Genomic DNA, 15351 nt, shown 5'->3' on the forward strand with positions numbered 1-15351 from the left:
TAATCTTGGTGAGGGTCCCATACACTGGAACCATACTCTAGTTGGGGTCTTACCAGAGACTTATATGCCCTCTCTTTTACATCCTTACTACAACCCCTAAACACCCTCATAACCATGTGCAGAGATCTGTACCCTTTATTTACAGTCCCATTTATGTGATTACCCCAATGAAGATCTTTCCTTATATTAACACCTAGATACTTACAATGATCCCCAAAAGGAACTTTCACCCCATCAACGCAGTAATTAAAACCGAGAGGACTTTTCCTATTTGTGACACTCACAACCTGACTTTTAACCCCGTTTATCAACATACCATTGCCTGCTCTCCATCTCACAACATTATCGAGGTTACGTTGCAGTTGCTCACAATCTTGTAACCTATTTATTACTCTATACAGAATAACATCATCTGCAAAAAGCCTTACCTCTGATTCCACTCCCTTACTCATATCATTTATATATATATAAGAAAACATAAAGGTCCAATAATACTGCCTTGAGGAATTCCCCAATTAATTATTACAGGGTCAGATAAAGCTTCGCCTACTCTAATTCTCTATTTTCTAGAAATATAGCAACCCATTCAGTCACTCTTTTGTCTAGTCCAGTTGCATTCATTTTTGGCAGTAGTCTCCCATGATCCACCCTATCAAATACTTTAGACAGGTCAATTGCAATACAGTCCATTTGACCTCCTGAATCCAAGATATCTGCTATATCTTGCTGGAATCCTACAAGTTGAGCTTCAGTGGAATAACCTTTCTTAAAACCGAACTGCCTTCTGTCGAACCAGTTATTAATTTCACAAACATGTCTAATATAATCAGAAAGAATGCCTTCACAAAGCTTACATACAATGCATGTCAAACTTACTGGCCTGTAATTTTCAGCTTTATGTCTATCACCCTTTCCTTTATACACAGGGGCTACTATAGCAACTCTCCATTCATCTGGTATAGCTCCTTCGATCAAACAATAATCAAATAAGTACTTCAGATATGGTACTTTATCTCAACCCATTGTCTTTAGTATATCGCCAGTTCAATAACTGGAATGATTAGGTTGCAGATAGTTGCAAACACTTCTCTGCCATTATTCCGTTAAATACGCACACTGCTCATTCCAAGCAGTGCCTCAGAGTAGGGATTGAATAACTCGAATGCTATGATGAACCAGTGTGTTATGTACCAGTAGTATCAGAAAATATATGAACCAGAGGAATGGCATGCTAAAGAATAAAGTTATCTAACTCCCCAGCTACTTCCGCCAATATTCAGCCAGGCTGTTACACTCGGTGCGACCGGGCGAGTTGGCCGTGTGGTTAGGAGCGCGTTAGCTGTGAGCTTGCATCCGGGAGATAGTACATTCGAACCCCACTGTCGGCAGCCCTGAAGATGGTATTCCATGGTTTACCATTTTCACACCAGAAAAATGCCAGAGCTGTACCTTAATTAAGATCAAGGCCGCTTCTTTCACACTCCTAGCCTTTTCCTACCCCATCGTCACCATAAGACCTCTCTGTAACGGTGCGACGTAAGGCAAATTTTAAAAAATATTCGGTACGCAGCAGTAATGCTACCTATCAGAGGTGAGTGGCAGCAGAAGACACAAAGCACATCACAACAAACAATGGCCAACATAATGTTATTGTTGATCAATTTTTTGAGCTTTCTGTATTGTAGACCTTCACATTTAGTTTTCTTTCGACTCTGTGATATTAGGGCGTCTTATAAAATTATTTATAGCGTGGACTGTAGTTCCTTATTCTCCGAATTTACGTACCAGTTTTCATTAAATTCTGTTTACCCATTTTCTCGCAACTTGGCACTGATATGGATTTAGTAACAAAAATCCAAATTCATTAATATCTCTGTGATGATAGGCGGTATGGTAACAATGTACTCTTCCCCTAAACTACCATTTCAATCAGCGTGAATAAAATTATTTATAGCCTAGATTATAGTGACTTATTCCTCGAATTTGCATACCGATTTTCATTAACATAGGACCACTAATAACATAAACATTTGAGAATTAAATCTTAGGCCTCCCCTAAACTACCATTTTTCTCAGCGTGAATGCAGTTATTTATGGCCTAGATTGTAACAACTTATTCCCCGACTTTGCCTGCTGATTTTCGTTAACATACGACTATTAATATCATAAATATTTGAGAATTAAATTTTAGGCTTTCCCCTAAACTACCATTTCACTCAGCATGAATAAAATTATTTATGGCCTAGGTTGTAGCGACTTATTCCCCGACTTTGCATACCAATTTTCATTAAATTCTCTTCAGCCGTTTTCTCGTCATGCGTGTGCATACATACATACAGACAGACGGACAGACAGACAGAAATTATGGAAAATTAAAAAGTACATTTCCTTGTTACTGTGGACATGACTGATAGAGAAAACCATCCTTTTTAAATTCTGAGCAATGTACAGACAAAACTCTTATTTTATATATATATAGATGTCATTGTTATCATATGTAAATTTTAATACTTCTTTAGCATTAGTCTCCTTCTCTATCTGAACATTATCCTTGTAACCAACAATCTTTACATACTGCTGACTGAATACTTATACCTTTTGAAGATCCTCACATACACACTCCCCTTGTTCATTCATTATTCCTGGAATGTCCTTCTTGGAGCCAGTTTCTGCCTTAAAATACCTAAACATACCCTTCCATTTTTCACTAAAATTTGTATGACTGCCAATTAGGCTTGCCATCATGATGTCCTTAGCTGCCTTCTTTGCTAGATTCAATTTTGTAGTAAGTTTCTTCAATTTCTCCTTACTTCCACAGCCATTTCTAACTCTATTTCTTTCCAGTCTGCACCTCCTTCTTAGTCTCTTTATTTCTCTGTTATAATAAGGTGGGTCTTTACCATTCCTTACCACCCTTAAAGGTACAAACCTGTTTTCACATTCCTCAACAATTGCTTTAATCCCATCACAGAGTCTGTTTGCGGGAACTACAACAGATTGGAAAGAGGACCGACTATCAGGACTATAAGAGGACAGCTGCTGACAGAAGAAGTGGAGAGTGGTGAGGTAGAGTGAACAAGATTTAAAAACACCTCGATAAAAGAAGCAATAGAGGCTGGAGGAAGACAGGTGGGAGAGTAAGGGAAAAGTAGTCCGGACCTGTCATCCGGCAGCACTGGGTTCAATTCCTGGCTGGGTCAGGGGTTTTTAATTGTAAATGATTAATATCCCTGGCCTGGGGTCTGGGTGTTTGTGTCGTCCTTAATGTTCCTTTCCTCACATTCAACACTCTACACTTCCTCCATTCCAAATACACGCAGGTTCATATTACATGGTGCAAGTAGGGGGAAAAGATCTCTATAGGTTGACGCCCCGAACAAATAGCATTAAAAAAAAAAAAGTAAGGGAAAAATAGACTCCCTGATGGAGCGAGATTCTCAATAAAGGAAAGGAACATAGCACAAAAAGTGTGAGATAGAGAGAAATCCAAGCCAGAACAGGTAAGGGATGAGGAAGATCAGAGTCCTCGAGCAACTATACTGAGACAAGAAACTGAGAGTTAAAAGATTAGTAGAAGAGGAGAAGATAAAGTGCTGAGGGAAATTTACTCAAAAACTGGAGGAAGACGGCAGAGGTAATATGAAACTATTGTTCAGACTGATCAGAACCAAACAGAATTCAGTTGAAACCATCAAAGCAATTGAGAATCCCAGTGCAAATCTGGCCAGGAAAGAACAGGACATCCGAGAGGTTCTGAGGAATAACTTTGATCACCTATTGAACAGGACAGAAGCAGATCAGAGAACAAAAGAACCAGCTGTTGAAACCTACACAGAGGAACCTACCATTACTTAGAGGGAAAGAGAAGCAGCCCTTAAGAAGATGCCGCAAGAGAAATCCCCAAGAATCAACGAAGTCAACATGGACATGATTAAAGCAGCAGGAGGCCAGGGTTTACAGTGGCTACACAAAGTGCTCATTGTAGTTTGGAAAGATGACAAAATACCTTCTGATTTGAGCAAGGGTATCCCCTGGTTAAGAAAGGAAATTGCCGAAAATGCTCCAACTTACATGCTCCAGCTTAAGATTCTTGAGAAAGAGAGCAGAATGAGTCATCTTAGAGCCTCAGTTAGAAGAGGAACACACCGGGCGAGTTAGCCATGCGGTTGGAGGCACACGGGTGTGAGCTTGCATCCGGGAGGTAGTGGGTTTGAATCCCAATGTTGGCAGCCCTGAAGATGGTTTTCCGTGGTTTCCCATTTTCACATCAGGCAAATACTGGGGCTGCACCTTAATTAAGGCCACTTCCTTCCAACTCCTCGGCCTTTCATATCCCATCGTCACCATAAGACCTATCTGTATCGGTGCGACGTAAAGCCACTAGAAAAAAAAAAAAAAAAAAGAAGAGGAACAGTATGGCTTCAAGCCTAACATGTCCACAACAGACCTAATTTTCATTGTCTGTATGTTAATGGAGAAATACAGTGGAACCTCAATTCTTCGTTTTTGGAGGGATCGTGGATTTAAAACGTACAACACAGGAAAACGGAATATCCAGAAACGAATTAAATCCATCAACAGTTTAGTTAAACATCACAAAAATGAAATACAGTATGTAAAATTATAATCTTACAAACACTCCTAAACCAAACTACAGCCTCAATGAGTCTTCGCCTTCCAAACGACAGCTGCTCAGTCTGAAGGCCTGCAGATTATGAGGTGATGCATGTTCATTGTGACAAATCCTCTCGGCCGTTATTCCTGGTCCTCTAGACTGGGGTCGCCACCTCACTATTAGATAGCTCCTCAATTAAAGGTAATCATGTAGGCTGTGTGGATCTGGAACCAGCCCTCATATCCAGGTAAAAATGCCTGTTCTGGCCGGGAATCGAACCCAGACCCTCCGGGTGAGAGGCAGGCAAGTTAGACCATGGAGCTGGCTTCAAACATTAATTACCAGTACGAGAGGTAGAAATCTCAATACTTTATATTCAGTTTTACTGGGTAAACTTCGTCAGTTTCCCGTGAAAACTTCTTTCAGTTCAGCAATTTTGATCAGCCAAACTGCAAAAAATCTAAAATTGCCAAGCCAAATAACAATCGACCACAAGTCATTTTTAATTCTTTAATCTAATAAAATATAGTGCATAAGATACAAAAGCGATACATGAGGGTGAAATCCCTCCTGTTTTTTTTAAATCTTCCATTATAATTGGTCACCCATATACTGTTCGTAGTCAGTTTCTGGAAATCTTGTACTATGTAAATTAGGCCTACATCGACTTTTAAAGGTTATGTTGAACTCGAGCGTATGGTTTTGAATGTAAGTATTGATTCTCAAAGTTCTCGAATGCATTATATTGAATTCTGCCCGTCACTAATCATAATCAAATTGGAAAGAGAAAAAATTTCATCAAGACTTCAGAAATTATGGTTATTTGTGATCTTGGGCTCAGCTAGAAAGCGCACTCGCTGCACAAGTCAGTACAAGTGGGAAATGATACAAACTTTTTAAATGTAACGCGCGCAAATAAAACAACTGCAGTTATGATACTTTAACACAAAAATGTAAAATTCCCAGTCTTATATTAGGACCAAAACAGTAATAAGGCATCCCTAGACCTCCCATGGCTTATGTATGTAAGGAGCATCATCTGTTCTGGTCTCAATAACATAACTGTATACAATAATATTAAAATACTGACTGAAAGCCCAGTGACTATACAGTGCCCTGAGAGAAGTACCCAAAACCTGTTTGTCGATACAATCGAAAAAGTTAAAAAATTAAAAAAAATCATCTAACCCTGGACATAATGTAGGCGTATTACAAATATGGACATTTGACAAAACTCATTCCGTCTTCAAGTAGAGCTGTCGAAATCCACTGTCTCCTTCCAATTGTTGTGGCCACTCTCTGCTTTATGATTTCCGAGGTTTCTCTAAACAGTACCATCCGAATGTGATGCTGAGATGGTCCCTTAATCAAGTTCACTGCCGATCGCTTTTCCAGTACAGTATTTGCTCTAATTATCGCAATGACGGGACGTTAACACCAAGATTCATAAGTATGCCGTTGCAGTCCTTTCATGAGATACAGTTTCTTGAAAAGCGCTTGATCGTGGATTTAGCGTTGACGGGACTGAAATTTCCTGACAGTTGATCTGGAAAATAGTTACTTTGAGGAACGGATAATGCAGGATTTTTACAATGTGATTTAATTATGATGCTCGCGAGACCACGTAATTTAAACGAATAATCCATGAAAACGTAGTTTCTGGGAACAGATAATCAAGGTTCCACTAATTTGAGAAAAAGTCAAAAATCTGTTTATGGTTTTCCTGCATATTGAGAATGCATATGACAGCATTGCAAGAGAGAAAAAGGAATGTGCCAGAGGGACTGGTGAGGAAAGTTCAGATGCTGTACAAGCACTGTACCAGCTGTGTGCGATTGGGTGACGGACATTCATCCTGGTTCCAGACCAAAAGTTAAGTCCAGCAAGGCAGTGCTCTATCCCCATTAATGTTTATCACCATCATGGATGACATAATGATGATTTTTTTTTTTTTTGCTAGGGGCTTTATGTCGCACCGACACAGATAGGTCTTATGGCGACGATGGGATAGGAAAGGCCTAGGAGTTGGAAGGAAGTGGCCGTGGCCTTAATTAAGGTACAGCCCCAGCATTTGCCTGGTGTGAAAATGGGAAAACCACGGAAAACCATCTTCAGGGCTGCCGATAGTGGGATTCGAACCTACTATCTCCCGGATGCAAGCTCACAGCCGCGCGCCTCTACAATGGCTTTTACTGACGATGTTATGATCTGGAGAGAAACTGAGTAACAAGTACAGTTGAGAGTCAATGAATGGAAGGTTAAGTTCCAGGAATTCACTCTCAAGATAAGCTAACCCAAAACAGTAGTGATTGACAATGAACGAGAGGGACAACCAGTGAACATCATGCTAGGAAGCCATCCACTAGAAAGTGTGGAAAACTTTACATACCTCGTCATTGTAATATCTTGATATACACTAGCCACAAAGGAGGTAGCAGAGTGCAGAATAGCTCTCACTTTTACCAGCAAGTACAAACACTCCTCTGGGATCTCAATGTACCAAGAAAATCAAAGCTGGTGACGTTCAATCAGTATTTCATACCAGTCTTAAACTGTGGTATTAAAACCTGCACCTTCACTAAGAAAGACTCATCAAGGTTGCAAGCGTCTGAGACGAAGTTCCTTAGGTCCACAGTTCAAAAAACCAAACTGAACAAGTTAAGGAATGACACGGTTAGGAAGGAAGCTGGGATTGAGACATCATTGTTACATCGGGTCAGCATGTCCAGATTGAGGTGGTTTGGGCATGTAATGAGGATGGAGCCAACAAGGATAGCTTATTATAACTTGCAGACACATGTGACAGGAAAATGTATGGTGGGGAGACTGGATATGGACATTGGAGATCGGTGAAGGACATTGGAGAACGTCATTAACAACAGAATGTATCTCAATAAGACAGAATGGAAGAGGCTCACCAACAGTACCCGGGAAACTGGAACTGTAAAATGATGTTGACGATGATAAAAGACACACCATAGATTTTTGTCATAAAAATTGGGAAAAATTTGTGTTTGTTATGCGGATAAATACGGTAATAGCTGTGGAACTTAGATTGTAAATAAATGTAGATTTTTTGTGTTGGTAATGTCATTTACAATCATTTACTTTTGGTATGGAGTATGGACATTGTTCACTGGTGTAATATAAAAGCAGACATCCTCAGAACCATTAGCAAGAAGTATCTACCATAAAAAAAATTCACCATTTGTTGTTAATAGTGAAATATACTAGATTTAAAATAAATCTTGGTACATTTCTTGTTATAATATTTAAAAATTACATTTCTTATTGCAATGTGTAATTTATTTTATGTTACATGACAACAAAGGTATATGCCTCCATAGGATTTAGCCTAAACTTCAACTCTGTAAATGATTTTCATTTTCTGGTGAAATTTCATAGAACGGTATTGTCAGCTAATCCGTTGACTTGATATAACTCTCTTCACTCGCTGTTTGCCAGAGACATCATAGTAAATGTCTGGCTCCGTAGCTAACTGGCCTTCAGGCCTCAAGGCCCTGGGTTTGATTTCTGGTTGGTTTATGATATTTTATTCATGAACAGTTAATTCAGTTGGCTTGGGGACTCGTGCTGTCCCCATTGTTACTGCCATTACTGCAACCAATACTTTTGATCACCGCAATAACATGCAGCTTCCTATACGTGGCAGATGTCTCCCAACCTCATTAGACGGTCTTCCTTACAAGGGTTGCCATCTGGGTGTAATGGCTACTCAAAATTATATTTCGGTATTATGATTTTGAATGAGAACTTATATGATTATATATTTACCCTTTAATCCCTTTTCTTCATGTGGGGTTAGGGATAAGATGAGATGAAATTATGTGGCACGATTTACAGCTGGATGTCCTTCCTGATGCCAGCCTCAGTAGAGGAGCTAATGAAGATAAAATGAATGATGGTGAATGAAATTGAGTAAGGAGGTGGAAGGAATCAGCTGTGGCCTACAAATAGGAACTGTCCTGACATTTACCTGGAAGTGGAAATGGAAAACCACAGATAACTAATTTCAGGACTGGTGACAGTGGAGGTTCAAACCTTTGCATCTCCTGAATGCATAGCTTAGCTCCTTAGCCGTAGCATGTTAACACACGGCCACTCTGCTCAGTTAATGAGAACTAATATGATTAAAGATTTAAATTAGTGGGCTCACACAAATAACAGCTGCTTTTACCATCCTCGTCTTATTTGCGTTTGCCACTGGATTGGTTTGACCCTTGAATACAGTTGGCCAGCTTTTAAGAGTGCTTTAATGTGAAAGAACTGTGGCTGTATATTTATTGACTTGCTTAAAAACTGTAATTACAGAACGAAAATTCTGGCTCTCTGACTTTTCAGAAGTGTACCTGTAGGGCGATCCACATAGCATTATTTTTGTTATTTATATCAGGAATGTAACTTAGAAATGTGACTTCTTTTCTTTATCTACTCTCTAGTATCCACTGGATTCCTGTGGAATGTCACTTCAACTTTGACACTGCTCGTTCCTCCGTCGCAGCTGATGTATGGGCTTTTGGAACTACACTGTGGGAGATCTTTGCCCGTGGTGAACCCCTGCCTGACCGAATCACCAATTTAGAAGCCTTGAGAAAGGTATGTGTTATTAAAATTATGTACAAAGAAATGTTTTTTTTTTTTTTTTAATTTTAATTTCATTGTAGTCTGAATGTTCCACAACTCCTCAGTTGAGAAATAGTTTTTTATGTACTTTACGTCTATAATTTCAGATCCATACTTAGGGTAGTGAGTGTTACAAAAGAATGAAAGCTTTAGAATCAGAATAATTTCTAGACAATGCAAGCAGTGGCATTGTGTAATTATTGTTGTTATTATAATGGAAGCCATTTTCTTTTCAGTGTTTACTTTGGAGATTTCAGTCTGTCAAACTAATGTAAGTTTTTGACAGACTGGAAAACTTCAAAGTTGTATGTAGTGTTCAGTACCTCACTGTACAGAGGAGCTCCAATGTTTCTGTTCTCGGTACGACATCGCCACCATCTTGAGGTACTAGAATTGGCATGCCATGTAGCTAGCAATTAGTGTAGCTGTGGACTGTGGCATGGTAGCACATCAAGTGAGGTGTCAGTTGATTTGTCTTGGTGATATCTGCAAGTCCAGTGTATGACAACACAAAATCAAATAATGAACTTGTGAGAAAATTGTGGTGCAAAGAAGTGCAAACAATTCATTTATTTTGTAAAATGTCGCAATATATGGACAATAAACGGCTTCAGAGTTATTGAAAATGCATTCTCGAGGATGAAACGGCTTTTCAAAATTCCAAAAAGTTCAAAACCACCAACGACGAATATCTGAAGGCTTATCATGAGTATCTCAAAGTTAAGAGGAATGAGCATCATGAGACAAGTTCCATGCTTCTTGAGCCCCAGCCAAGCATATCTATTGTTCCATGAGGGAAAATGATTTGGAGCTAAAACTAAAGAACTAAAATGTCAGCAAAAAAATTTCATAGGTATTTGAACTTGACAGCACTATGGTCGTTTGACGTGAATTCGCGTGCATGCGGGATAAGAGGTGCGGAGGGTAAGTGTGCCTGCTGTGCATGTGCCAATCTCTAGTCTCAAGGTCTGAGAATAAACATACATACATACATACATACATACAGATGGTGTTAACAAGAGATCGTCCCTTCAAATAAAACGTAAGAATAGATTTAATTTTAAAAGTATTGTTGAATTATTTATTGAAATAATTCTTAGATTGTTGGAGAAGCTCTGTTTGTAATTTAATGTGAAGCAACAAGATATTTTTCAATCCTTTTTTCAGCAGTTCTTTGAAAGTCCAGCTGGTTGGACATGAGGTCTTAAGGCATTCGTTTGCTTATTTCATCATCCATTCCGAAGTCCTTCCAGCTGGACACTAGGTCTTAGTTCATCTATATTGAACTTTTTACAGTAGAATCTGCCGTCTGTGGAGTGAAATTAATTTATCTTAAATGTTGATTCCTTTGAATTTAAATATAATACTTAGTGAAATATCAACTAACAGGCCTCAGTTTCTTGTCAAATTCTTCAGTTGCTTCTCTTTCTGCTTTAGGTGATAGAGAACCCATCTCAGATGACATTCTCACTTTTGGAGGAGACCAGTGACGTCGAAAGTTTATCAGAAGATAATACCTTTGATCAACCATATGGACTATTCTTTCTCCTGACTTGTAGAGCAATTTGAATCTGAAAGATACCAATCTGTACTTCAAAATCTACCACATCTAGGAAAATAGGGGGCTTTACGTCGCACCGACACAGATAGGTCTTATGGCGTCTAGGAAAATAAAACGGAAGAGAGGGCAGTTTCACAACAAAGTTCAAGACTTGCTTGAAGAAGGAAGAGAACTCTGAATGCCACTCAGATGTTTTAACCAATATTTTCCTGAAGATAAGTGGAAAACCATAGTTGAGCAGACAAACATCAGGGCTCTGCAAGAACTCTTCAGACAAATGCAAAAGAAATTTAATAACTTGTGGGGACACATATTATCACAAGTTGCATGAGATTTCCTAGATTTTGAATGTACTGCTAAAAAGGATTGAAACTACCTGCAGTTACTGTTATTCCAAGAGACAGGATGTTCAACCTAAGGAATTATTTGCATATTGTTGACAGTTTAGGAGTATCAAATTAAGAGAAGGAGAAAAATTAATTGTGAAAAGTACATCCCAAAGAGGATACAGTATATAGAAAGTTTCTAACCCTCCCACTTTCCCATCTTCATTTAGTAGATGAACAGATGATTTCATTCAGTGGAGGACAATTATAAAGACCAAACTGAACCAGGTTGGAATGAAGAATTTTGTTCCTGCTACACCAGCTGGATTGGTACTAGACTTTTACATTTATCAGGGTGCCAAAACCTAGTCTTCTGGTCAGCCTCTGCCTGGTTTGGATATTGGCGGATCAGTTGTTGTGAAGTTGATTGAAATTAGAATTCCAAGTTTGCAAGTAGAGTTGAAAGTTCAGTCAAATGAAAACTTTCAAGTGCTGATGAAGAGAGTACGAGGTCCTATGATAAGGGAAGATGGAAATGTTTGCATCAAAGTGGATTGATAGCAAATCAGTCCTTTTAGCATCAACAGCAACTGTTGTCAGAATATATGACAGAAGGACCAAACCTTATAAAGTGTTATTTTTTGGGGCGTTGACCTGTGAAGATCTTTTGCCCCTACTTGCACCATATGTGAGGAACCTGCGTGTATTATGTAAATGGCAGAAGTGTAAAGTGTTGAATGTGAGGAACAGAATGGTAAGGACAACGCAAACACCCAGTCCTCAGGCCAGGGATATTAATCATTTAAAATTAAAGACCCCGCCCGACCCGGCCGGGAATCAAACCCGGTGCCACCGGGTGACAGGCGGACGCGTTGCCCCCTACACTGTGAGGCCGGACAAGCCAGACAGTACTTACATAAGAACAAAGAAATGGGCTGTTTGAGTATTCTTCCATTTCATGACTTAGCCATTGTCAGTTCATGGATTGGATATAGGCAAGTTAAAAAAAAGCTCATGGCCACTGCTGTAAAGAATTTATGGATCTCTCACAGTTCAGAATCTACACTGGAGAATCATTGAGTTTTGTTGCCACAGCTAAGAGACAAGCAATTTATTCATCTGAGGATGAAGAGACACTTCAGCCACCAAGAAAGAGTAGTGTCCCTGTTTTGATACTAAATAAAATCTCAAAACCAGTGGGAATAACCATCTAATCCGTGCAGTTCATGACAAAAACAAATGGATGAGATGCTGGTACAAGGACCTCAGCGCAAAAAGAAATTCAACTGTATCCAGTGTAATGTATTTCTACATATATCAAGTGAAAGATAGTTCAGGCCAGGTAAGGTACATCTTGCTACCGTATGCGACAGTAGACATTATTACCTGCGGCTGTCTGGCCGAGGGTTGGGCAGTTGTTACCAAACCTGACAAACTAAGGGAGACCAATGGCTATGGGCAGCGGAGTTCACCCTTAGGGGGCTTGTTGAAGCCATTGTGTAGGAAATGACATAAATTCAACTGGAAGCTGCTGCCTTGCAGATGGCAGGGGACTACTAAGGGCTAAGAGAGATAACCCTGGCAGAAAATCTTCTCTAACATTAGGCCTAGCAAGTCAGTTGAAGAGTAACTGCAATTGTTTTCAACACCAATACGAGCCTCAGATGCAAGCAAAGAACTGAGAGTAGACAACAGCACCCGCAGACACACACCAGGTATGATGGCTTACAGCCTAATGATAGGCCAAGCCTTGTGCTTGTGCAACAACCCCGGAGAAGACAACACACTTGAATAGGAAAAATCATTGTACTGAGTTTGACTGGGAATGTGAGTTAGTGGACATCATGGAGAGAAGGAAAATGTCAATCCTATGACTGAATGAAACTAATTGGAAAGGTAAAGGGAAGAAAGAGTTGAGGAAAAACTATTCCCTCTACTGGAATGGTAACAACAGAGAGATGAGAAATGGAGTAGGATTGATATTGTCTAAAGAGTTAGAGGGTATTACAGAGATTCATTACATTAGTGAGAGGATTATAAAGGCAACAGTTCACCTTGGGAAAGAGAAGCTGACAATGATGCAAGTGTATGCCCATCAGACGGGTTGCAGTCAAGATGAAAAGAACAAGTTTCTCGAAGAACTAGAAGAGACCATCAGTGAAGAGAAGGCAATCATCATCGGGGACCTCAACACACAGCCTGGGACAGACAGGAATGGCTATGAGAAGCTGATGGGACCACATGGCTATGCGAGAAGGAATTCAGCAGGGGAACACCTAATAGACTTCTGCATAAGAAACTGTTTGGTAGTAAAAAACAATTGGTTCAACAAAAGAGTCAGTCACAAGATTACTCATTACAGCTGGGATGGAAAAAGCAAGATGCTCATTGACTCATTACAGATAAAGAAGTAGACTTGTGACAGATGTTGAGGTGATTCCAAGTGAGAACCTCAATAGCGACCACCGGTGATTAGTAGCAGATCTGAAAGACATTAATGTACCAAAGTAACAACCAGGAAATTACCTAAGATTAAGGTGAGGGAACTACAACAGATTGGAAGGAGGACCGACTGTCAGAACCATATAAGAGGGCAACTGCCTACAGAAGAAGTGGAGAGTGGTGAGGTAAGAGTAGACAAGATTTAAAAACACCTTGATAAAAGAAGCAATAGAGGTTTGCGGGAAGACAAGTGCGAAAGTAAGGGAAAATGAGACACCCTGGTGGAATGAAAGCGTAAGATTGTCAATAAAGGAAAGGAACATAGCACAAAAAGAACGAGATAGAGAGAAATCCAAGCCAGAACAGGTAAGGGATGAGGGGAAGGTCAGAGACCTCGAGCAAGCTTACCGGGACAAGAAATTGAGAGTTAAAAGAGTAGTAGAAGAGGATTAAGGGCTGGGAGAAATTTCCTCAAAAACTGAAGGAAGACCGCAGAGGCGATATGAAATTATTGTTCAGAGTGATCAAAAACAAACAGAATTCAGTTGAAACCATCAGAGCAATTGAGGAATCATTTTGATCAACTATTGAACAGGAGAAAAAGAGATCAGGGAACAAAAGAACCAGCTGTTGAAACCTGCACAGAGGAACCTCCCATTACATGGGCAGAAACAGAAGCAGCCCTTAAGAAGATGCTGCAAGGGAAATCCCTAGGAATCGATGAAGTCAGCATGGACATGATTAAAGCAGCAGGAGTCCAGGGTTTACAGTGGCTGCACAGAGTGCTCAGTGCAGTTTGGAAAGATGGCAAGATACCTACGGATTGGAGCAAGGGTGTCATTATCTCCCTGTTTAAGAAAGGAAGTTGCCGAAAATGCTCCAACTACCAGGGAATAACACTCCTTTCTCATGGGTTTAAGATTCTTGAGATAATCTTAGAGAGCAGATTGCGAGTCATCTTAGAGCCACAGTTTGAAGAGAAACAGTACGGCTTCAGGCCTAGCAGGTCTACAACAGATCTAATCTTCAGTGTCCATATGTTAATGGAAAATATTTGGAAAAAGGCAAAGATCTGTTTATGGTTTTCCTTGACATTGAGAATGCATATGACAGCATTGCAAGAGAGAAGATATGGGAATGCTTGAGAAAAAGCAATGTGCCAGAGGGACTGATGAGAAAAGTTCAGATGCTGTATGAGAACTGTACCAGCTGTGTGCGATTGGGTGACGGACATTCATCCTGGTTCAAGACCGAAAGTGGAGTCCAGCAAGGCAGTGCAATATCCCAATTATTGTTTATCACCATCATGGATGACATAATGAAGGACATTAATAAAACCTCTGGTGAACTAAATGCAATGGCCTTCGCTGAAGATGTTATGATCTGGGGTAAACTGAGGAACAAGTACAGTCGAGACCCAATGAATGGTAGGTTTAGTTCCAGGAGTTCAATTTCAAGATAAGCGAACTCAAAACAGTAGTGATGGCAATAAACAGAGAGGGACTATCAGCGAACATTATGCTGGGAAACCATCCGCTAGAAAGTGCAGAAACCTTTACATACCTCGGCGGTGTAATATCTCGGGATACACTAGCCACAAAGGAGGTGGCAAATAGAGTGCAGAAGAGCTTTCACTTTTACCGGCAAGTACGAACACTCCTCTGGGATCTCAAAGTACCAACAAAATCAAAGCTGGGTGATGTTCAATTCAGTACATTATACCAGTCTTAACCTATAGTATTGAAACCTGCACCCTCAATAAG

The 15351-nt window shown here is 39.9% G+C and overlaps 1 protein-coding gene across 1 annotated transcript in view; it reads left to right on the forward strand.

Moving 5' to 3' along the window:
- The window catches only part of hop (tyrosine-protein kinase hopscotch), a 133696-nt gene that overhangs the window by 61558 nt on the left and 56787 nt on the right, over positions 1-15351 (forward strand). Inside the window, exon 9 of the mRNA XM_067146298.2 lies at positions 9076-9232. Within this exon, the coding sequence (XP_067002399.1) occupies positions 9076-9232 (157 nt within the window). The remainder of the gene's footprint in view (positions 1-9075; positions 9233-15351) is intronic.

This window comes from Anabrus simplex, chromosome 4, assembly GCF_040414725.1.
Source record: "Anabrus simplex isolate iqAnaSimp1 chromosome 4, ASM4041472v1, whole genome shotgun sequence".
In the NCBI taxonomy this organism is placed as follows: domain Eukaryota; kingdom Metazoa; phylum Arthropoda; class Insecta; order Orthoptera; family Tettigoniidae; genus Anabrus; species Anabrus simplex.